General features: G+C 44.3%; 1 protein-coding gene across 2 annotated transcripts in view; it reads left to right on the top strand.

The window, feature by feature from the left end:
* KALRN (kalirin RhoGEF kinase) overlaps positions 1-25,123 on the top strand; it is a 530,063-nt gene that overhangs the window by 452,136 nt on the left and 52,804 nt on the right. Inside the window, exons 36-38 of one of the 2 annotated variants that reach the window (XM_059820280.1) lie at positions 19,766-20,049; positions 20,905-21,009; positions 25,021-25,116. In XM_059820280.1, the coding sequence (XP_059676263.1) occupies positions 19,766-20,049; positions 20,905-21,009; positions 25,021-25,116 (485 nt within the window). The remainder of the gene's footprint in view (positions 1-19,765; positions 20,050-20,904; positions 21,010-25,020; positions 25,117-25,123) is intronic. The other variant, XM_059820281.1, reaches the window with a different exon arrangement.

The raw sequence follows: 25,123 nt of genomic DNA, 5'->3' as shown, positions 1-25,123 counted from the left end.
TAAAAATAAAATAAAAATCTGGCTTTTACAAGGAACAGTGCAGCTCAGATGCATTGACTGAAAATTTCCCAGCCTGCAGCCTTTATGCTGTGATATGGTTCTTGAACTTGTTCTGGATAATGTGAGTTTTTTAAAGATATGTGTGTGGTATTTCAGTGTTTCCTGTTCTCTGAATGGCCAAGCAAAAATTTCCTGAACAAAACTTGCCTTTCCTTTTGTTTTGGGTCCTTTTTTAAAAACTAAAGCTTTTAAATGCATTTTTTTGGTACTCGTGGAACCCATTCGTACATCCCCACATAAAGATGACTTTGAGGATGGGTGGGCTTACTAATTTCTTGAGGCACGCATTTGAAATGCAGGAGCCCTGTTTCCCCAGTTACTGAACTAGAGTCACACTTACGTGGTGACAGCCACAAACCAGAACTAGTTGGTGATGGAGTTTGCCATGATTTCATAAGATCTTTTTCAGCCTGGGGAGAACACACTACTTCATGCCAAAGAAGTGACTCTTGAGGTCAATGCACAAACCCCTGCTGTTTTGCAGCCTTTAAGAAGGAACATGTAACCTGGTTGTAGGAGTAGGGCTGCTAACAGAAAGGTTGTGGTACTAAATCACTTGCAAAAGCCAAGTCTCTCGGACAGCCTGTGCTTTAATGTGTTGGCCCATGCAACAGGTTGGAGCAGTATTCAAGCTCTCTGACATGGCTCTGGTCTTTAAAATGTTGATTCTAACAGGTTAAAAGCTCCCTGCCGCCTGTCCTGCCTGCAAATGTCCCTAGAAGGGGTGTGGGGAAACAGCTGGCTCTTCTCTCTCCTTTTGAAATGTTAACTGTGTTTGCGGTTCTAGTTTACCGGGTTAGTAACAAAAGGTGTTTTGTGATACCGATTGCTTTACTTATTTCTTGACCTTGGTAGTAAACTTCGGCAAAAAGTTGTAAAAGGCTATTTGTTATGCCGTATTTATTAAAGAAAACCAGAGGTAGTCAGATCGTGGAAATACTCCCTGAATATAAGCAGGTACCAAACCTGGCATTTGATGAGGGATTTCGGTGCCTCAGACAACAGCATCAGTGTGCTGTTGTTGGCAGCTTCCGCCGTTAAGCTTGGAGATGCTTTAATGTGGCAACCAGACCTTTGAAGTTCTAACTTCATGTATTCTGCATTGTCAGTGATCATTTTTGCACTGTGGGTCCCAGGGCTTCAAACTGATCTCAGTCTTGCAGTGCAAATACATGACTGTAGTTGGTATTCAAGATGGATGTGAAGCACCTTGGAGCTGTTCTCACTGCTGCCCCGTAAATGACCTTCCCTTTGCCTTTGGAAATGCAGCTCTGCTTTTTCCTGGTGACAGATGCCTGCTGTATCTTGATCTTTTGCAACGACTGAGTAGGTTTTGTTGTTCCAATAAGAACCGTCCAGTGAGAGAAACTGAGAAGATGGGCGTGCAGTCTATGCTTAAACAGACGTTGTGTCGGTACAAGCTGTGTCAGTGCTTTTCATGCCGTGGAGCTTGGAAGTGATGTGGATGCTTGATTTCCTAAATAGCAACAATAATGCAGAGCTGAAAAAACCCAAACCCTAGGTCCCCAGTGTATCATGAACTACATAAATTTTGTGTAACTGGGCATTTCTCTGAAGGATTTTGATGAATAACTCAAACTACTCTTTTGCATCAGTTTGGTTAAGATTGCATGTCTAGTGCAGCAGCAGCAGAGATCTTGATACTGCTTTTTCACTTGTTTCTCTTGATGAGTTTCTGATCTTTTCAGCTTTGCCCATGTACAAAGCTGTTGGGATCCATCCAGAGAAAACAACTGACACTTAGTGCCATTTGCAGTTTCACTCTGACCCCGATAGTCCCCTGTGTGAACTAAATAAGGACTACTTGTCTGTTCTGAAGTATGGAGAGATACGAATCCTAATATAGGAGTGCCTCAGAGCAGGAGTCTGTAACTTGCTTTCAGCCATAAAAAGGGGTAGTTAAGAGCAGTAGACTTGCACAGCCTTTAGGCCAATGGCCTTAATTAGCCAAGAGTGGGCAAGCAAGGCTTTTTGCAGTATCTCCTAAATGCAGAAATGCAGAGTGACCCAGTGTAATGGGACGCTTCTTAGTGCTGCAAAACTGGCCCTGAAAGCAGACTGATAAGAGGGTTCAAATTCTGATGGTCTTCTGATAACTAGAAAGTCATTGAACTCTCCTTAGAAATCAGTCTAAGATTTGCAGTTGAATATGCCTTATTTTCTTTTAACATGGAGTCCATCTTCTCAGTTATCTATGTGGTTCAGATTAGAGGCTCCTTTAAAAGGGTGGTGATGAGGGAAAGTGAAGAAATTGGAGGCTTTTCTGCTTTGTGAAATGTCTTTTCTAAAGCAAATGGTCAGCTGCATGCCTTGAATGTGACAAGGTCAAAACTTTGTTGCCTTTAAACACAGAGCAATGTCCAGCGAGTGAGTGCCGTTACTCTGTATTACCTTCAGCCCAGAGTTCTGAAGCTCAGCAGCGGGTGCATGGAGCTTGGGTCAGGTGGAGACTGAACTCCAGGCTCTGATGCATGGGGGGCTGTAAAGACTAGTCAGTGACTCAGATTTAACCTAGAAGTTAAATTCTGTGTGCTGTATTATATACCCAGAGCCTTATTTAGATGACAGTTCTTTGCAGTGGTTCAGCTCATTGAGTTCTAGCCCTGCCTAGAGCACACTGGGGTCTCATTGCCATAAGGGGCCCCAGGAGGGTGGAAAGCACTAACAAGGTGTAGGAAATGCTTTTCTTGGAGCACAAGGAGAGAGATGTTCCCACCTACTAGACTTGAGAAGCTAGCTATGAGTGCATCAGGTGCAGCCCAAAGAAAATGGTCTGTGGTTAAAAGTCATCTCTTGTCAGCATAACTTTACAGTGCAACACCTTACACACCATTCTAGATAATATTATGAGGCTGCAGAGTGGCTTCAGGCGAGAATGTAAACCACTTTTTACTTGAGGGTAGCCAGAAACAGGGAAGATGGATTTAAATGGGTGTGTCTTATCGGCTTCAATAAAGAACATGTCCCTCAACCTCCTTGAACAGTTGCTCTTCTGAGCAGGCTGCTGGTTGTATCCAAACTTTCCCTTTCAAAACAAAAGAAACTTAATCTGAATGTCAAATCTTTAATCTCAGTGTGTTAAAAATGAAAGATTGAGTGGGTTTGTGTCTGTGCTAAGCTCCTGGTAGAGCTCTTAGTTAAATTTCCTGTCCCTCTGGCTTCTCCTCTCTCCTATCGTTTTGCTCTTCCTTCTGCATTTTTTTGTTTCACTGTCCTCTTTTTTCTTTCTTTCCTTCCTTTTCCTCTTCTCGCTATCCTTCTCTGAGTCTTTGATTTGTTACTGGCTCAGTCTGGTGAACCTCTTTGCTGTAAGATTAACAAAGTAAGCTTCTCTTGACAGAGTGACGGTGACTAATGTGCAGTGAAGGGAGTTCAGCCAGCCACCTTGTACATCTTTGCTAGCTGGTCAGAAACAGAGCCTTAACTGGAAGTTGGGCAAACCGGCATCATTACAAGGGCTGTCAACAGCATGTTAATAAAAGTTATTTCTTCATTAGGTAAAAAGGGAGATCTGGTGGTGCTTTTTATAGAATGCGCTGACACTGTGTTACAGTGAGCTGCAGAGCTTTGCTAAGGAAACTGGTACCTTTGTGCTGAGTGGTAGCACAAGAGAGTGATCTGCAGTAATATATTCAAGCCCATAACATTTCCTAATTTGAACATATTTTATTTAGTGTTTCAGGCTGAGCCATGGTTACACTGTGTAAAGCATAATGGAATTCATGGCCAAAGCAGTTCCGTCAAAATTGAGGCAGAGGAGAAAACAATAGTAAAATTAAGGGTGTCAACCAAAGCTCACTTAGTTTCCTGGTCCTTCCTGAATGAGAAATATGAGGAAACTGTTACCTTCCCCAAATATACTCTCTGGGTGAAGTCCATCTGTTGCTCATTAGTTGCATCTCAGTAAAGTCAAGAGGATCAAGTGTACTGGTCTTCTGGGGGCAGTCTCTCTCTCATGCCAGAGTTGTGCTCGGCTCTTTCTCCTGGCAGGTTCACAAGCAAATGGCTGTGGTGAGGTTTGGGAGAGTTGTTGTTATTTTCTTCCAGTTCTATTAAGAGAAAACTGGTAAGCCCATGACAGGAACAGCTCTTCCAAGTCCTGAGTTTTCCCACCTCCACAGGCTGAGTCAGGAGTCAGAGTAGGTCATGGCAGATAGTTATTGGAAGGGACAAAAAGAGTTGATGAAAATGCTCCTCAGTTGAGCAAGCAGGATTAACATGAGAAGGTGAATACTCTTAGCAAAAAAATTGCTCTTTTTGTTAGTGTGGAAACGTGCTTTCCCACACCTGCTCTACACCCTCCTGACAGATAGTCCCGAGTTAAGCGTGTCTCAAAAGCATGCCTGACAGTCCCCATGCCAGCTTTTTGGGGTAAATAAAGACTCACTGGTCTGAACCTGTTAGTATTTGTGTGTGTGGGCATGTCCTCCCTTGAATGTGGCAATGAGACATAGGAGGATTTCAGCACGAGAAGTCCTGGGGCTGATAAGCAACCTCTGAATGTGGACAGTTGAAGGAGAAGGATGGCCACTGCTCTGTTGACAGGCTGGGGGAACGGTGAGCTCTTCTTAGGATTATTTAGTTTTAAGTGTTGTTAAATCTTCTCTGTTCACAGGAGGGTTTTTTGAGGGTAGAAACCTTGTTCATGGATACAGCAGGTCAAGTTTTCAGTGGGTCTGTGTTACTGCAAAATATAAAGTGTCCAAGAGCTCAGGAGGTTCGAGGTTTTTCAAAGTGCTGGTTGTTGCACGTGACTCTCTGCTCACCGCTCTCATCTTCCACCAGCCACTTTCTGTAAATCTGATGTTTATGTGTCAGTGCCAGCGTTCGGGATGCTTTAACAACTCTCTCTCAGTTCCCAAGATCCAAGTGATACTAGTGTTATTTTTTCTTTTTTTGAAACTTAGACACACTGCTAGACACCTCTGACTCTCCCAACACAAACTAGCCCCTCGTGCTCCGGCTTTGTCTCCCTTTTGCCACTGATCTTGCAGCCTTATCTTTTGAGATGTGGTTATATATGGGATGTGACAAAAGTTGTACAGAAAATAAACTTTCAGATCTTAATTCATATGCGTAACATAGATAGCAAGAACTTCTGTAAAGATCAGCTTTCAGTTACTAGTCTGGGGGTGAATGCGTGGTGGGGATCCTTATTATTCAGATTGCTGCATTGCTTTCAACTTCCATAAATTCATCCAGCTTCCAAGAAACATGGGGTTTGCTTTTATGCAGGCAAAGCTCCTAAACTTCGCATTCGCTCCAAGAAGCTTCTAAGAATTCACAAGGCTTTATTCATCTTGTCAAAAGCCTGAAGAAGGGAGACTTTATTATAAGGAAAAGAGAAGATAATTGTGAAAAATATAGCTTGGGTAACTCCCTGTTCACTGCGAAGAACATGGGGTAACTAAACATGCTGCTTTCCTATAAAATAAGTGCCAGATAGATGTATTGTTTAGGAATTCAGTGTGCGGATGCTGAAATAAAATCTATCAATTTTGAAGTGAAACAAAAAGGGCAGTTATTTCACATGACCCCAGAAGGATTTTGGTTTTTTTCCAAACCGTTATGTTTCAGCATACACCTTGTTAAAACTTGTGTATGTGTTAGGAAAACTAATCTATCATTTTACAGTTAAAAAAACCCCAAAACCTCAGAATGTTTCAGTCTAAAAATAGCATCAAGATACTTCTCAAACACACCAGAATACTGTTACATTTCAGTGTAATTTTTGTCTATTAACAGGCTTTATGAAAACATTTTCAGCTTTGGCAAAAGTTGCAATTTCTTTTCAGAAGGGAAGAATTGGTTGGGCAGTTAGTGATTACAGCAGGGAACTACAGATGTGGATTTCAATTCAATAAGGAAATCCACCTTAGCCACTGCGTATCATTTGCTATTGCAGAACAGTTGAATTGCTAATATTGCATCACACAATTCAATGTCATGTAAAGATACTTTTTAAAACAACTACAGAAGGACATCTGGTTGTTTTCTTAAAAAAGATCTGTAGATCATAAGTAGGACTTCAGCATGTGTAAAGAATTACTAGAAAATGAGATATGCTTGAAAATGTCTCCCTTGACTAATGTTCTTTCCCATTAGAAAACCACAAACCAAAAATTAACCTGTTTGCTTTTAGTTCATAATGTTTGATGTGGCTGATTATGCTGAAACACAATCTGTTTCTTGGATTAAAGGTAGTTAGTGCATCCCATCAGCTCTCCTGTCGAGTTTGATGTGCCTTTCAATCCATCAGCCTCTGTCCTGGACCAGCCCCGCAATCCTCTCCCCGGCAGGCTGAGAACATGGAAATCACACACGTCACCTGGGCTCCTTTCAGATAATTAGGACAAAATGTGAAAATTTCACCAGTGAAGTCCTAATGAGATGAGAAATAGAACCTGAAAACTGAATTATAGCAGTTAATAATAGAACAGCCATGGGGGTTTCTTCTCTTTGATGGGGAGAGCGCCATTATATATGCTTCAGTTTACGTACTTGTCGTTTGCTTTTCTCTAATGTAGCGTGCATAGCATCACGTTGCAGAAAGCCCAGTATAGCTCTGGTGGGTTTCTTACTCCCTTACCTCCCCACACTTCCCAGTGCTTACAGTTGCTCCTTTACTGTATGGGAACTGTGGTTGCTCAGTGCTTTTGGAAAATGGAAAAAATACATCTCCCGTTTTGTGTGTTGCCGCATGAGGAGTTAGTAATTGCTATTCTGTTGCCCTTATTGCATTCCAGTGCACTTGGTTGTTCTCTGTGGTACAGCCATTGCTAGTGCTGGTACAGCTCAACAACTTTGAAATCTCGGATCCCTGCAAAATTATCTTCCAGTCTGCGCAAGGCTGTAAATTGCACAAAGGGGTGAATCTGGGGAGCCAGACCAGCTGGCAGCCCATTAGCACGTGTGATCCCGAGGAACCTGTAGGTGGTTTCTGGTGGAGATTTTTATCTTTTGTATTGGTCTTTTGTATTGGAAGGTTGTAAATTAAACATGGAAATTTAATGTTGCTGTATACAGGAAAGCACAAGTACAGTTTGTGTCAGTTTCGAGCAAAGATCCCTTGTTCACTAGCACAAGACAGCACTGAAGTAAACATTTAGGAAAGAGGCGGGCTGTTACCTGTGATGAGAAGGGACTGGATTTAGCGACACTGGAGGTGTCTCCGCTGTTATGTTTTCCGGGCATTTTTCCATGTTCAGATTTCACATGAAGCAAGCAGCTCTGAGCACACAAAGAGAGCTGAGAGTGGCACATCCCCAGCTATAGCTAAATCCTCTGAGGACACTTTTTCATGCAGTTTTGGCTTGCCGACAATTACAGCTACAGAGTATTGCAGCCAAGGAAGTGCCCTGTTATGCCATGTTGGTTTTTTTTCTCCTCCCTTCATGATGCACATGCAGCTGTAGTGAACAGAGGTTTCTTACATCCCCAAGACATGCAGCACAGCCTTAACTTGTCTGAAACACATTACGGTTCAGTGAGCTCTCTGAAACTTTCTTGAGGTCATGTAGGAAATTGGTGACAAAATAAGCATCAAATAATCAGCAGTTATAGCTTCCAGATTTGTATCTACCAGTTGATTTCAGCTTTTTTATAGGCCTGCACGTCCTGGGAAGCACATCACACACATACCCGAGATCATCTTGTTCAGTGACACCAGTTAACTGTGGCTAAAGCAACCCCCGCTGCGCAGCGGGGAGCAGCAGGATTGCATTAGGGGTGGAGGCAGCATCTAGGTGGTTGTGAGGCAGAGAGCACAAACCAGCATGTGTGTTCCTTCTCATCGGCTGGGGTTCGCTGTGGTCCCAAATCAGATTTGCCCACGTTGAGCACCCCTGATGAACAAGGCCCCAGCTGTCTGCTGCCGCAGAAGCGTGCGCCAAGGCAGGCTATGAAAAGTGTTGCACAACCTAGTATAATTTAACCACATGCTGAACAAATACACTTTTGAGAACTCTTTTGAAGAGATGTTGCCTAATTAATCCTGCAGGGGGTATAATATGTATATTTTTGAAATCCAGTTTTAGCATCATGCAATTAGCTTTTATGGCCTAAGGATTCTGATTTAAGACATCCTTTAGTTAATAATGGTAATCTGTTTTAATTAGAAATGCAAATGTATTTTAGATCCAAATGTATCTCAGTGGTAGAATGTAAAAAGATGATTCACAGCTAATACCACTGAAGTGCCTCAAGTCTGGTGTTCTTTGTACCTTCTGTAGTTTGAACCCTGAGGATCAACACGATATTCAAACATCGCTCTCAGCTGAAGCATGTGGAAGCTGAATAGATTTCTTTAGGAAATGAAATAAGTATTAATCAACAGGGATCCTTTCTAGGGCAGCAGAAGAAAAAGCATAGCTTTAGGCAAGAAGGAGGCAAACACTTTGAATGTTACAGTAGTAACTTCAGCTCTACAATAGCAGAGCACAGCTCCTGCCAGGGCGCAGGTACTGAGCAGACAGCAGCATCTTAGTTGGCTTGTCTTAGTATCAGAGCAATTACTCAGGCTTGAACATCCCGGGCTGCTCAGGGAGGGCTGTAGCTGCTCAGAGCTGTGCTGCCATAAAATTCAATCTGGTAGTGTCTCTAAGAAAAGCCTCAAGCAAGGCAAGCTCCAGACAAACATATAAAGGCTAGCGCTTGCTGAATGTGCACTGCAGTCACTTGTCCTGGTGATACTAAACTATCAGGCAGGCGGATGTCTGTGATCAGACGTTGTCCATTGCAGTAGGAGATCACCCGTATTTGACAAAGTCTTTCCAGAAGCAAAGAGCCTCTGCTGCTAGACCAAGCCAGCCCTTGTTGTTGTGTTCAAATAAGTGTTGCTTTTTCCTAATTACTTTGAAAGATGGGGCCGAAAGAAAGTAACTACTGAGCAATAGTGAAGATGGCTTTTGTAATGATAATCACTTACTTAGACATGTTGCTTGGTAGAGGGTTTTTACAGCTATTTGCAATTAGACGCAGTGATGCAGCTAGGAATGAAGCAGCGCAGTTTAAGCAGTGCACCTCTCCACATGTCTGCTAAGCTGGATGCAGAATTTTTTCCGTGAGGAGGCTGCTGGTAAGGAGCAATGGTGTAGGCACCATAAAAGCCATGAGAGGTTCCGTGTGGTCCTCCAGAAGTCCAAATCAATGAGTTTCTCAGGACTAGCCTTATTGGGAAGGCTGATGGCTGGGTCAAGGCACTTGCACAGCTTCAGAGAGCTGAGACCTCAGCAGGGTGCTGCAGAAAGTTCTCCTGTTCCCATGCAGCAGATGCTCTCTGAGACTTCAAGTTCCCATCCCATCTTTCTTGCTGACGCAGATAGAGTATAGTAGTGATTTCGTCACCTGCAATTTGATAAACTTGTTGACCGGCACCACAGGGAGGGTTCCTCACAGATCTGCTCCCTGTCCTGGAGAGCTGTCAAACGAAAAACCAAGACGTAGATCACATGAGCCTGTTATATGGAACAGCAAGTGATGTTCTGACTTTCCTACTTAAGCTGAGTGAATTAAAGCTTCCCACAAGTCTAACCGATAGTCTTGAGTGTGCAGTTAAAAGTCTCCAAGCTGCTTAGCCATTTCCCTGTGCCGTGTTCAAAGAGCAAAACATCACAAGCACCAGCAGTTCTTATCTGTGTGTTTTATTTCCAAACCGCTGTTTGCATTTACTTCATTCATTACTTCTTTTAATTCATCCCAACCAGTACCTTTGCTGTGAGCTTGTATTTTCCGCTGGTATTTCTGGAGGACAAGGGTGTGGAGGAAGCTGCTTTGGGCACCAGCCCTGGAGGCTCCAGCTGCAGTGTGTCTGTCGTCAAACACCCCAACCTCGTTGTTCTTGGTGGTTACGTGGTGTCCACTCTTGCCCTGCACCACTTGCAACTTATTCTTATTCCGTTCTTTTCTTTTCAGGGGCTGTCAGAGCCTGAATAATTTAAGAGTGAACAAATGAGAGACGTTCATGGAGGACTCTGTTCTTACCTAGGCACAGTTTGACAAGCATGTAGATTGCCTTGGGTTTCCACTGCACCTACCACAACTTTACTAAGAGAAAAGCCCCCTTACCTAGACATCTGTGTCACTCTTGCTTAGTAAAGTTATTCAAGATCAGCGCCTTTGGAATTGGTTGGTAAATGGACAAAGACTTTCTCTTTGCCCGGAGCTCCTGACAGCCTCCAACTACCAAAGAGAACTCCACAGCACTAGAAAGCAAGAGACAGCTGCTGAATGTTGGAAGCTACTGCATTTGGCAAAAGAAGCTGACGCTAAGATGCACACAGTTGTGTTTGTTTGTTCTGCTTGTTTTCTGTGCTTTCTGAGCCCTGTGTGTGCCTGGAAAGTTTAATGACCAATTCCTTCTTTCTCAACATGCAGTTTTTCTTCCTATCCCAAAAAGCTTTGGGTTCTGTTCTTGCTTTTTTTCCCAATTCCAATTTATTTTGTCCCCACTACTCTTCTGTTGTTTCCGTGAGGAATTGTTTGGGTACATAGCCACAGTTTCCTTTGAGGTAGGGAGACATAAATACGATATTCAAATGTTGTCCTCCTCCCTCCTCTCCCCCCATTCAGCAGAATGGTCCACCTTGTCATAGAGGTTGCTGGCTTCAAGCGTAAAGCAGAGTTGACCTTAGCAATGATGTCATTTAACTGAGAAATTACTTCAAAATTCTTACAGTAGCTCAATTTGAGAGCTGCTGAATGAAGCTGACCCTTGACACTTCGCAAAAGAATAAGGCTTGTGTTGTACTAACAGCTGCTTGGAAGCCATGTGTAATAAAGTTTGGGTTTGTGCCCACCACCAGGATAAAAGATGGTACTCTGGTACCCTTACGCTCCCAGCAGAGCAAAACTGCTTAGATCAAAGTTTAAAAGTCTGCTTCTATGTGGGTGTCTAAGCATTTCACAGTTCCTTATGCTAAAAGTAACAGTGTACTTGCAAAGGCCAGCAAACGCTGCTGCTCTTGTTCAGCTTCAAACATGACATTTTCCCACTTATCATCCCATGTAGGTTTCCATAAAGGTTCAGGGTTAAAACTTTTTTACAGAACATGCATAAGTCTCCTATCAAAATATGTCAAGGGGGATTTTTGCTTTGTGTTTGGGGCTTTGTTCTTTTTGCTGCTAGCAACACTTATTCTGGAAACTTCAGGGTTGGGGATTACTTTATTTTTGTCACAGAACGAGGACAGTGTAAATACAAAATGTAAAGTAGAACTTAGAGAAGTGCTTCAACGAGTTGTTTGACTAAATTGAAATAAATGTTGATTTGTTCAAAAAAAAAAAAAGCATGCCCTTTCTGGATCTTGTTAGTCTTGACTTTGTATTTCCTTTCTTTGCTAAAGCAAAATGCGTGCCTCTTGACTTCAGAAATCTGCTCTTCCAGCTGTGAGGCATTACAGGAAGGCTGCTCCGACGTGCGCTCCCAGCAGATGTGTTGGACTTACTCTCGCTGTGCTCTGGGCTGGTGCGGGATGTGTGCTGGGCACAAACCCGAGGCAGCAGAATGGATGAATGAAATCAAGTGTGTAGAAATACTCCATCTGGCCTCAAACTCTGCTGCGTGGAGAAACTGCTCTTTTTCTGAGCTTTTCCACACCCTTTTATTCAGTAAAAACCTATTCTAAAAAGTTGTTGCTTTGTTGGGGAGATAAGCGAGGTTCCCTTGAAGGACTCAAGGCAGGCCAATAACGTACCTGTCTCATAGTATTTTGGCATAGGAGCTGGCTAGGAGTATCTCACTTACCAACGGGTTCGTGGATTCACTCTGTGGATGTTTGTTCTCTTATTCCTGTCGTGAACTCACAGCAGCTTATGTGAGGGGTCAGATGGGACTCTGGAGCAGGATGAATTTGTCAGGCTGATAAATTTCAGAGAAAAAGGCTCAAACCTCCCACCGGACAAGTTCCAGATACCCATCACAGTTGTAAACTGTTGTATGGAAACATGTTTCTGAGCAGGACACCCAGAGAGGAGGACCACAGATGTTTCGGCTGCTGTTCAAGTGCTTGGTGCTGTGGGGTTGAGTTGCACACTTTCCTGAGAGTCTCTTCAGAGGCACAAGGACATGTTCTGCCTTCATGTGCAGCAGCTCCTTGGTTAAATGCTCGTCTGTAGGAAATGAGACCCTGCCCTGTATTCAACTGAGGATTCATCTTCTTCTTTTCCCTGTGCCCTCCCTGCAGTCACCTCTGACAATAGCTTTAGGTCCACATGAAGCAGCAGATACAATAGAGATGACTTCTGTAGCTGTTCCTCTCACTAGGCACTCTTGGACAGTAACAAAGTCATGTTTTATTTCAGCAAGCTCTCTCTCTGTGCCTTCCCCTTGTGCTGTTTCTCTCCCTGGAGACCCAGCTCACTCATTCAGCACGCTCTCAGGATTTCAGTAACTTTTCTTGCAAGGTCCCTTGAGACCGCGCGCCTCTGTGCTGTTTCTCCAGGCTTTTGGTTTTATCTCGCTCTTTGAAACTTTCCCAGAACTGCAGTGACTTTTCTCTGACCTCCAGGAACTGGAGCTCTCGAGCCTTGACACTCCGACTGGCACAACCAAGACCTGGAGACTACTTCGGGATGTCAGCTTTCCCAGCGCATGCTGGATGAAAGCCGCATCTGAGCAACACCAACTAAAAATAAAAGCTATTCAACTGAAGCTAATGGCGGGTTGCCATGAGTTATTGCTCATTAAAGTGAATTGTCAGATGCTTAACTTCAGCTAATCATTTCCTGCTGTGAGATCGGCCTGGTATGAAACATACTCAAATGTGGGAAGGGGATTCACAATAACTAAATTTAGCTAAGGGTGTAATTTCCTTGGACTCCCTCTGTAGTTAATGGAAACAGAGAGGCTCTTACGGGGTGTGATTCCCGCTCTGCATCACCCTTGGGCAGAAGTGTGCACAGCTCCTTGTCTGCTGAGAGCATGAGGTGAGCTGCTGCCTGCCACAGAAATGAGCTTCTCCGAGTGACGGTGTTTGCCCACCCCAGCTAGGTGAAAGCTTATTTTCCTCGGCTTAGGTTTCTACCTGGAAGTAATGATCAGGAAGTTGAATATTAAAACCAAGAGATAGGTGACCATTTCCCAAAGGCAAAACCCATATGCAAAACCCCCCAGGAGCATCCCCTGCTTTGCAGTACAGCTAAAGAGTACTCTCCAGATCATCCTCTATCTCAAAGCAGCTCTTTCCTATTTCCGAGAAATATCAGCTATTCAATAAAGAAACAGTGTGTTCTGAATGTTGTGTGATTAATTTAATTTTTAGTCCTTTTTTCCCCTGTTCTTTTTGGAAGTTAGTCTTGTTTGCATGTTTGGCAGTGAAACAGAAAGTCAAATTTTGAGTTTTTACATTACAGTGATTGGAAAGTTTGTCAAGTACGTCTGCTTTTAGCAGTGTAGGCTACTTTCTCCATTGGACTAGAAACTTTTGCATAAAGTATTTAACCATACCACTCTTCTTTAGTTTGGACAGAAGTAATTTCATCCATGTAAATGGAATTGTGAGAATGCTGCCAGATTGATTTGTGTCTTTTGATGTTACTTCCAGCTTGAAGCTTCAAATGATATTCCAAGACACAAACAAAAAATTCAGTCGAACCTTCTCAATTCTGCTCATTTTCAGGAGATTATAAAGTTAGGGAGAACATTTGAACCTCAGGTCAAAATTTGCATTTAGATTTCAATGGCGTAGTTTGAACGTGTCTTTACCCTCTGGTGTGAAACCAGGTCTCATCTCATTTTTCCCTCGAGCCAAAGTGCGGGGCAGGTCTGCAGTTGGACACATGTAGAGTGGCTGAGCAGACTTGGGAGCGGATGGGGAGCCGTGGAGGACTCCAGGGCAAGTTTTGCAATTCCATTGCGAAAGTTTAATGTACTTCTAATCTAAAGGGCTTTTCAAGCCAGTTGTCCTTTATCTTTGTCTGACATGGGCACTGAAAATTTCCTTGTGTTCACTTACGTTCTTCACTGCAGCCTTTTTCGGAGGCAGTGCCTGAGGAAACAGTTTATCTGTTGACATTAAAAGTTGTCAGATTCATTATTTATGTTGTTATGAACTAGTGTTTTCACTTGAGGAATAGCTGTAAAGTGACTTTGTACTATCCAAATGTTCTTACCTCCCAAATTTTTGCAAATCCATGCCAGGTTTTACAGGCAGAATAGCCTCTAACGCTAAAACTGGGATCGGTACTGTCATCTGCCTCAGCCACAAAGTTTTGTAACCCTGACTCGTGCCAATAAAAATGTTTCACTGACCATGTTTTGGACATTTAATACAAAAGCACAGAAGAGACCAAAGAAGCAGTTTTCATACCTCATTCTGCCATCTTTGCGTCCGTCAAGTAGAGCTTTAGCCCTGAAGCCCTTGAGCAGACCCGAGGTGGCTCTAATAGCAGCATTTCCCAAGGGAGAGTATAAAGCCTCAAGGGGCTGAGAGCTGTGAACTGGAGCCTACAACTTGTACAGTGAAGGAGACACTCTTCGAAAGGGCAAGAGAGGGTGCATGTTGATGGTTTAGATTATTCTTGTTTGTTCAGTATGAAATACTAACATAGAGGCTTTGTTTGTGCATAGCATGGGTCTAGATGACTCCTGCTTTCCAAGATTTTCTGGTACAGAGATTCCTGTTCTTCAGGAAATAATAGCTTGAGTAAAGACTGAGTTAGTCTTTCGCCCACATCTGATTCAATTCTGCCTTTGTCAGAAATGTTATTTTACAGGAATCACTAAATATGGAAAATGGGCTCTGTCAAGCACAGCAGAGCTCGTTTATGTGCTCATCGGTCAGATTGTCATTATTGGCTTTCATTCATGAGTGGAATTATTTCTGAAAAAAAAAGTTGATTTAAAGGCACATGCTAATAGGATTACAGAGTTCCCGTTCTGGCTCATCTTCTTTGACTTCTGTGGAAAAATCCTTTTCTCTCAGGCTGTTTTTCTGGGATGAGAAATGGAGCCATGCATAAATCAGAAGAAGATTCACCTCTTTTCACCTAAAGCAAGATTGTGTCCTGCCATAGTCACCTGTCTTCATAGCTATATTCTGTATTAACTTCTGGTTATGGAAGCATATTTCCTTCCTATCATATATGATCTGTGGTTAGTATGGATCAAAAACAGAAGCCTGATGGTTTCTTCTGAGTTCCTCTGAGAAGCCTTTCTCTTTCCCCATTAGAGATCTGTGTTCCTGCAGATGAGTCCAGTGCTGCATGAGCCTGATCAGACAGACCTCCCCTCCCATGCGTGCTCTGGGGAACAGGGAGGTAAAAATAAAATGCCTTGTATTTATGTTCCAGCAGTAATTCCTACTGACTCAAATGGGAATACAACTGTGCCTCTAAAATGGGTCTATGAGATTTTGGGTTTTCCTTTCACCCAAGGTTGCAGAGAACTGGAACCTTTCATTTTTCAAGTAGAAGAGCTGTGCTTTTATAGATGTCTGTTCATTTGAGCAACAACAACCAATATTTCATGCCTCCAGCAATGCAAAAGCTCTGACTTCAGTCTGGTTGAGTATCTGTCACAGTCCTATTGCCAGAAGTTTCTTGGAGGTTTGCTTAGGGAAGTTTTGGAAACCATCATTTCTTCTGTCTGAATGAATGGTTTGGCCAGGAAATCAATCTAGCCACACTAGTCTGCTGATCTCCTTAACTCATTTCGCTTCTCCAAATACCTTTTTTTAGACGTGTATGTCCCGGGACATTGGTGGCAGGGCGACTGCTTGCTGCAGCTCTCTGCTGAGCTCTGACGTCCCTGCAGACCCGCTGCAGTGCGAGGGCAGCCACTGCTTTACTCATCCTTGCAGGCAGTGGCAGCTGCCCGAATTAGCACGCAATGTGCTGCTACATCTTTTCCAAAGTGCTCTCTGGCTTTTCTTAAGCAAACTGTGTTTCCAAACAGCTCTACCAATATAGTTTGCAAAGCAGATGTGTGCTAGCGCTTTGCAAGAAGAGCACGGTAACGTGTCCTCCTCATCCGCTTGATCTACCTGGTGTCTGGATCTCAGGCTAGTATCAAGTGTCACGATTAATGTGTTTGTAGCTGCATGTGCCGCAGAAGCAATGGAGCTCACACAAGCACGGCTTAGGAGGTTGTCTCCGAAGTCTCTCCTGGCAGATTTTGTGTGTTGCATGTTTCTGTCTCTCATTTCATGAATTCTGCTCTTCCTTGAGCTCCAGTCCTGCCTCTGCGACCGTGTCAAGGTGACCTGCTTTATGTGCAAAGGAAATCATTCTCATCAGGGCTGGCAAACAGCAAGTGTGACTTGCTCACAAATGTGTCCATATTTGCAGTTCCTTTAAAAAAGAAAAGGAAAAAAAGGTTATGAATATTGTGTGTGGACTCTCGGTGTGGTTTTTGGATAGTGCATGTTGGCAATGGTGGGAAGTGGGACGATGAGATGGGAGTGCTTTGTACATGTGTAGGGTGCTGGGTAGACCAAACTGACCCCACCTTGAGGGGTTCTCATGGTGGCTGGGGAGCAGGGAGATTTATACCAGCCTTTCTCTTCCACCTCGCTGCCTATCCTCCAGCCAGTGGAGACTGCGTTACCATGTAAAGGCAAGAGAAGGCCACTTTTCCAGTCTTGGGCTGCATGGGCCAAGAGAAGCCGGGGCTCTGTCCCAGGTGCCTTACAGTGGTCAGCCAGCGCACCTCAGCAGACAGGCAGAAAGAAGGAGACTTCATATCTGCCAGGGCTGCATATAGCATGGCACGACCGAGATTTAGTAACCCCTTGGTAGCCTTTTTCATCACCAATGGCATGACCTTGAGCGGGAAAATCCAGAGCCTCGTTCAGGTGGGATCATTACACAGTGTAACACACCTCCCTCTGGAAACCTTTGGGTTGGCTTTCATCATGGCTTGTGGCTCTGGAGGCCTGATGTTCTGTCTGCAGAGGTTTCCTGGCTCCAGGTTAAACTTTGGACAAAATTCCTGCAAGTGGGCAGGGTGGGCTGTGGGCCAGCTTGGGACTTGGGCTGTTTCTGGCTCCCTGCTGCCTTCCCCGGGATGACAGGGGACAATGACTGACCATCACTTCTCCGGGACAGCCTCGAGCGAAGAGTGCTGTGCTGTGAGAGGTGCTGTGTGTCTGTCTGTGCCCCGGCCGCGGCTGTGCTGCCTGGGGGAAGGAGAGGGAGGCAGCAAGGCCGGGGTCTGGCCCTGCTTGTAAAACCAGGGGCGTTTCCTGGCGGGAAGTCCCTGCCCCTTCCATCACGGACTTCGGGGTTCCTGGGTTTGGCCTTGCCTCGAGCCTGCCAGGCTGAGGTAGGACTGTGCATCTCGGTAACGAATCCTTGGGGTGGCTGGGGTTGCCCCAGGCTCCATTCAGCCTCCTGTCAGCTCCCTTCCCTTACTGAAAGTGAAGTTGGCAAGGTGCCATCCATTGAAGGTAGGGGTTTGGACTGTGTTACTTCCAAGCTGTAGTAAAAACCTCTCTGTACATTAATCAACCAAGATGTGGGAAGATCAGATTGTCCTCGGTTCTCCTCAACCTCCCCCCGCGCCCAGTCCGCAGCAAAGGCAGTGAGTCCGTGATACGGCTGCTTGCCCCAAATCATTCCTGATGCTGGCAGCCTCCACAGAGCGATCATTTCCAGCATTTCTCCTTCCATGACTCCAGCCCAGCTCCCTTTGCACCAGTAATTCCCAAAGTTAATCCTCCTGCAGCGGCAGTGGGAGCGCAGACACCTGAGGGCACCTGGCTCGGCACAGCCCCTTGGCGAGGAGCCCTCGTGCTTTCCCCGCCACCCGCGGGGCTTTCGGTGCTGCGAGGGGGCTGGAGGGGCAAGGGCGCTTGCAAAATCAAAATTACCATCGTGAAACCCTGAATGTTGCTGACGCAAGGTGTGCTGATAAACTCCCAGAGCATCACGCGGAGCCTGCGAGAGGAGACTATCTAAAGCCTATTGAGTGGAAGATAAGCTGGCCACTGCCAAATATTATCTTGTGCTAGTTGATTTAATGCCACTTTGTGTGCATGAAATAACATGAATGGGAGCTGGCTAAACCCAGGCCTTTTTGAGATAAGACTGCTACTTTGCCCTTACGGAGGAATGTCAGAAAAACCCCAGCAGCTCCACCTGGGATCCATCCTCCTCCCAGCCCCTCTCACGCTCACTCCTGTTGTCAGAAGACAAATTATCTGGATTTTCTTCCTGTCTGGGAAATGAACTTTGACTTCCTCTAGCTTGTTACAATTATTTCCACATGTTCTAAAAACCTGACTTTTGACCTCAGGTACGTAATAAATTATTGGTTCAACTTCTGACTGAGGCTGTCTATGCTTATAAAATATTATAAAATATTGTAACTCTCGCGGTCTGCATTTTACAAGCTGGCAGGCAAGGCAGGCTGCAATCTCTGCTCAGTGCATAGCTGGCTGTGAGCAGCAGCTCTGCCCAGCGGGGTAGGAGCTCTGCATGCAGGTAGCAGGAACTGGCTTCTAAAACAATATGGGTAACAATTCTCTGGGAGAGTAGCTCTCCCTCAGCATGTGTACTACCCAGTATCTCTAATGATACTTATTGCTGAACTGAGAATATCTGGATGCACCAGGCTATCTTCATGTGTTGTAACTTATGTGTTTGCTTTCTGCTGGGGTGGGTAAAATATTCAGAGATAACCATCTAAAACTGTTTAATAACATCAGCTGACTGCTTTCTGATGTACAGTCTGAGATGTATCTTACAGGAGTGTGACAATTTCTGAATTCCGTAAAAAAAATTTCCATCTTAAACTGTGGGATTAAACATCTCGGTCCCTGATTGCTCCTGGGGAGGGAGTTGCCTTGCCATGGTTTCAGAAAGGTGAAAGCAGGGCACATGTTCCTAAAGGGCAATTGAGAAATCTTCCAGCAACTTGTTTGCTTTGGTTTTAAAGACTCACTGACATCGGCACATCTTTGGTCTGTTGCTTTTGGGGGGAGTGAGGGAGGTTGCACCCATTTCTAAGGTGCTAGTCTGAACATGTGTATCAATAATTGCAGCTGGATACCGTTCAGCAGAATCTCCTGCTTGGATATAATGTAAATCTTTTTTAATTTTAAGCCTGCCTTGTATCTCCTTCTTGGGAGTTTCCCTCGTTTTGAACAATTTGTCATCTTTTGTAATTGTTCATTCCAGTTTCTTAGTTCTAGGGAAGGTGTGAAGTCTTCTGACAAATTGCTTTCGGGGCAAAAGAGATAATTTTAAGGTGCTTCAAATAACCTTCAAAAGTTAATAAGTAGTCTAACTAACAGTAATGTCATTGAGGTCTGGAAACAGCTGAGAAACATTTATGGAATTGGAACCTGACAAAGTGTTGGTGGCTGTCAAGTCTCCTGTAGTAATCTGCTTTTTGTGCTTATTTTCTTCCTGGCAATTCACAACAAATTCTGTGGGAAGAAGTGGAGAAATTCAGCACTAAGCATGAAATTCAGGTTTTCATCAAAAACTTTGCTGTCTGCGATCTTTCGTAAGGACAGATAGTGTCGTAGGAAATGAGAGAAGTGTGTAAGATTGTGAAAAATGCCTGTTGCAGGGCATATTCCTCTCTCTGGTGTGCAATAAAGTTTACACAATGTCCATAGGTCACAAAACCTTTCATCAGGGCAGCTTGTATTTTCATGCTTAGGACTGCCAAGCGCTTGATGTGCACTGAGAAATAGAGGAGGTGCTGGTATGATCTCTCACCTGCGTTGTTTTCTTTCAGACGCATATTCAGTCTCTTCCAATGACAATGGGGGCAAGTCTGATTCAGTGGCCAACTTACAACCTCAGCCATCCCTCAACTCCATCCAGAGCTCTCCTGGCCCTAAGCGCTCCACCAACACCCTGAAGAAATGGTTGACTAGTCCTGTGCGCCGGCTGAACAGTGGGAAGACTGAGAGCAACATCAAGAAACAAAAGAAGGTGCGAGATGGCAGGAAGAGCTTTGACCTCGGCTCACCAAAGACCGGAGATGAAACCACTCCTCAAGGAGACAGCGCAGATGAGGTGTGTGTTGGTGTTTGTTGCAGGAAAGACCGTATCTCTGATAGCCTCTTCTGTGGTGTCTGATAAACGCTTGAGTAAATGCAGTTCCCTTAGGGTCTAGAAAGAACAGCAAATCGTATGTAAAATTGCATTGATTGAAGCTGTGTTGCAAACAGCATTGTCATCCAAAGAGCAATGGAATATATAGGGAACAGCATTTCAAAATCTGCATATATTATTCTCCTTTGACTAGATCTTTTTTTAATAGACTATTAGAAAGCTGCCAAGGACAGAAATGAAGTTATTCTTGAGCAGCTGTTATCAGTTTTTGCTGAGGTTCATATCACCTTTATCCTACCACGGCAGTGTAATTCCTTATTGAAAGAAAACGCTGAGAAATAGCCATGTTTCTGTTAAATCTGGTACGGATTTTTAGCCGCAGCTTGTCTGCATGCATGTTCTTTGCCAGAATGGCTCTTTCCTGATAAAGTGAATAAGGAACTACAAGCCAAAAATGGAGAAGATACTACTAACAAATAGAGGAGCACATTTTAAAAAACTGTACATTGAGCTGTTCTCATTTAAATTAAAAAATACTTTTCCATCAGCACACAGCTGTAACTGCCTTAGCTGCTTGGGTGACCTATAAACCGTATTTCTGTAACTCTTAGAACGCACCAGGATTAACCAGCAAAACCTTACGTCTTTATTGCTTCTTTTCCACGATGCTTAGCATCACCTGCAGTTCTCTCCACCCAACACAATACTGAGCCAGTATTAGTATTAACAGACTCAAAGGCTGGTGGTAGAGCTCAGATATCTAAAAAGATAAAAGAAACCTGCCCCTGCTTCTAATTATATTTAACTTTTCTTCAGAAGAGCAAGAAGGGTTGGGGAGAAGATGAACCAGATGAAGAGTCTCACACACCTCTTCCTCCTCCTATGAAGATTTTTGACAATGATCCAACCCAAGATGAGATGGTAAGGCCTCCCCTTCTATATCAGTTTGCTGTTAAAGTGCGTTTCTCTCATAGCCATCTCACAGTGGTTTCATAGTGGTCTTCTAGGATCCAGGTCCTAGACTTGTGATTATAAAAGACTCCTATGTGCAAATCATAATCTAATACCTTTCACCAACTGGATTTACAAATAGTGCTGGATAAACAATTTAGCCCTGGCATCCCATTTCATGACAGGTCGACTGTGTGCTTGTGTAGTGTGCGGTCAGAAATTCCACTCGGGCTGATAACGCGTGTTCTCCACGTCTGTTTTAAAAGTGTCGATGGTGTCTGGCAGTAGCAGCAGAAATGGTGTTTGGTGGCAGCCTGGACCCGAGGAGTAGGACAGATGCTGGAGTCTGCTTGAATCCATAAATACCACCTTTACCAAGAGTTAGATAGCTTGGGCTCTCCATTCAGGCTTTGTGTGTGATTGGGGTCCAGGAACGTTGTCAGTCTGTGCCCAACCATCCACCCTCCATTCTGAAGTGCTTTAAAACTTGCAAATGGAAAAGCCTACCCAGTGCTCATTTGGCATTTTCGGCATATGTGGCTGATCATCACCGAATGGTCCATCAGCTCCAGTTAGTTCAGAAGCCCACAAGTATCTGAAGTCCCCCTCAGGAGGGTGGGAAAGGCTTTGGTCTGCCCACCTTTGTGCACCATGCTGGTGGTGGTAGTTCTCTGCTGGTAGCTAGGGTCTCTTGAATGTTAAGTCAGAATTTGCTGTGGTAGATGGTGCAGTGGCTTGCGGAGTCCTTCAGTTGCTCTCTTGGACTTGGGGTGAGAATCTGTGGATATGGCTATGACAGTGGTTTGCATTCACAGTCAGTGCAGGTCCTGTCTGCACGTGTCCTCCCCCACCCTTTCCTGGTGCTGTCGTCTCCCTTGTAGAAATCCATCCTCCTGTTTAGCCGTTTCCTGCTTTCCTGCTGGCATCTGTTTTTAGCACTGCCACTTCTGTATCTCTATCCTCTGATTGTAATTACTGCATGCAAAGAAGCAAGGATAGGGGAGATTAATAAATTTGTCAGAAAAAAAACAACCCAGAATGTTCTTGGGGAAGGTTCAGGCAGGAGTTTGGAAACACAGAGAGAGAAGGGTGCAAGTATTTCTGGGTCTCATGGAGCAGAATGATGGAGGAAAGGATCTGGGGGCTTGCTGCTAATCTGTCAGGAAATGTTATGACATTGTGGTGGCAGCAAGACCAGAAGGAAGCAGCTGGAGCTGTGGACTCTTGTCCTTTGAGTGCTGCGTGTGCTGCTGGCTGTCTGGTGAGGGGCAGAGGCGAAAGGTCGGCGAAGCAAAGCCGTGGTGGATCCATGCCCGGCACAATAGCAGTTGCTCCTGGCTTTTTCCCCGTGGTGTTCAGCTAAATGTTTTGGGGTTAGTTTTCTTTTTGTTTTTGGGGGGGTTTGTTTTGGGGGTTTTTTTTAAGAAAAACAGAACTGCTTTAGTGGGGTCACTATTTCTTGATTTTTTAACATGCCATGTGATTTCAGTATTTCTTAAATACATTTCTAACAGTGCCAATGTTGTGGAACTAAACTGTTTTTCGCTCCAGATGTCTAAGCTTTATAGAGTGTTTTGGCATCCTGTTTCTTCACCCACTCCTAACAGAGAAGATTAAATTGAGCAAGATGCATCTGAAACCCTTTTTCTCTCTCTTTTTATTCCCCTACTCACTTTTTGACATGGGGGAAAAAAACTTAAGCTCACAAACATGGCTCCTGAATTCCCTGGCACAGAGGAGCACCGCTTTAGCAATGTCATGCTGGAGCCAAAAGCTCTTTAAAGGTATTAATTTGGGCGGAGCTCCCTGCTTGTGTCCTGCTACTGCTTCCAGGCACTGGCTTAGGTTGGACCAGCAGCAGCCTGGGGAAGTAGCAGTGGTAGGTGAGGGATGTCTGCATGGTGTGTGGGGTGGCACCTTTCCCTGAGCCCATCTGCAAGGCAGCAATAATCATGCCTCGCTGCTCCTGGAGGCTCTTATAAAGACAAATTGCAAAATATCTTCATATTAGAAATTCATAATTTACTTCCTGGCAAATGGAAATACCATTTTTCGATTTGCCCCACACAAACCAGACTCCCTCGTCAATCACAGAAGAGTTTTATTTTACCCTGAAAGACTTGTAGGCAGCAAATGTTTCCATGCTCCCTTCAGAATCCTGCAGTTATTTACTTTCCAGAGATATTGAGCAATTTCACTTAAAAGAAGTGAGAGCAGCAGCTGTTTAGTGCCTCCAAAAATTGGACTTCTCCTGCTAGAATGGTCATGTTTGCCGGTTATCATCTATGTATTTGTCCAGTATCTCTTCAAAGTCCCTATTTTCAGTCTTTTTTTTCCTAGACACGTCTGTCTGCATTGCAGGTGAAACAGGCTGTCTGAGCTTTCACATTTGTATGAGATTCCTGCATTAGCAGCCTAATTCCTCAACTACCAGCCTGATTACCTGTAGTTTTTGTTGTTGTTGTAATTAGAACTGTTGATTAGATGTATTATTTGTGAAAGACCAGAGAATGAGTGGCAGGCTGTTCAGGCTCCTGCTATGTCACAAGGCTTCTGGTTGGGAATTGGTCTCCTTTGCCCTTTTTTCCTCCTCCTGGGGCTGTGTCACTCAACATGAGCAACCTCCTCAAAGGGTCACTTAAAGAGGTGGCCAGCTGCCTAATTCCTGCCATCACATTTCCACATCTCCCTCCCCAGCACTATTGAATCTCAGATGCATGTTCGTTGGCACCTGCATGGTGACTTCGCTGAAACAGGTGCTCTCCAGAAGACCTTTATTAAGCAGCTGAGAGATGAATAAGGTTTTTAATAATTTTAATGCAGAATTTATAAAAATTTAGCCATGCTTTAGTCTGTGTCAGCCCGCCAAAAGCAGGTTATCAAAGGGCTTATAGTTTTAGTCAGTGCTTGTATTTTGTTTTGAAGAAATGCTCATAGAGATGAACTAAAAAATACCAATTCCCATAGCTATCGCATGAGTTTGGGTTTTCAAAGTGAGGTTTCTTAGGACAAAGACCAAGGGGTGAAGAGGGCCACACAGAGCAAAAAACTTAAACTAAAACTGAATGTTTCACACAGAGGCCAGTGTTTGCAGGACCATGGGGGATGCTTGGGTAGCACATTGATGAGGTCTTGGTGTTTCTGGAGATTTGGAACAACCAGCAGCTATTAGCCGTGGCTACCTGAATGTGGAGACATCCAAAGACCTTACATGATGCCAGGCACCTAAAATCGAATACCTGCGACCATCAGACAGTCATAGAGAAGCGACACTGAAAATATTCTAACGAATGTCAATAGGGAAAAGTGGGGATCTCCAAAGACTGTTTCTGCCTTCCTGTGCCAGGTACCTAGGATAGATGAGATATGTAGGGCTGTTTTCTCTCCACTGATTGCAGAGAGAGGAGAGAAAAGATACACATTTTAGATAACTGAAGTTGCATGAGTGGGAGGTGTCATCCGAGTTCATCTGCAGTTGCAATTGATCTGTGGGGAAGGGAGAGGGAATGATTTGTTCCCCCTGCCTCCCTCCCCTATTGCCTGTAACTCCATGTGTACCTTGTACTTTACTACATTTATTAAATATGTATATATGGGGGAGGGGGTAATTTCTTACATCGACAGTAAGAAGATCAATTTTCTGGAGCCTGTAAGACCGTAGATGTCCTTTGAAGGAGGAGCCAACAGATATTAAGAGTATTGTAGCCTGGTTGCAAGTGAACTTCAGTTCTTTGACACTGTTCGCTGGTTCCCAGCCTTGGAACTGCTGCAGGGGGATGTGCAGCCAGAAGTGGATGGCAATTCTGTGCTTGTCTGATGCGGCGACACTCACTCACCTGACCATGCATGTGGTCCTCTAACCCTCCTGCTCCCCTTCTACGTTCGTTCTCCTGTCTTGGAAGCTGCTTCACTGACCGCTGGTTCCCTACCCCCTTCTCATCCTGCTAACTTGCTTTTCCTTTGCAACCTGGTGTCTTGCAGTCCTCTTCTTTGCTAGCTGCTCGACAGAGCTCCTCTGATGTCCCAACTGCTGCGGACCTTGTCAGTGCAATAGAAAAGTTGGTCAAAAGTAAGCTGGTAAGTT

The sequence above is a fragment of the Gavia stellata genome, chromosome 8, assembly GCF_030936135.1.
Source record: "Gavia stellata isolate bGavSte3 chromosome 8, bGavSte3.hap2, whole genome shotgun sequence".
In the NCBI taxonomy this organism is placed as follows: Eukaryota; Metazoa; Chordata; class Aves; order Gaviiformes; family Gaviidae; genus Gavia; species Gavia stellata.
Note: the sequence above shows the minus strand (reverse complement) of the source record. Positions and strands in the feature narration are given on the sequence as shown.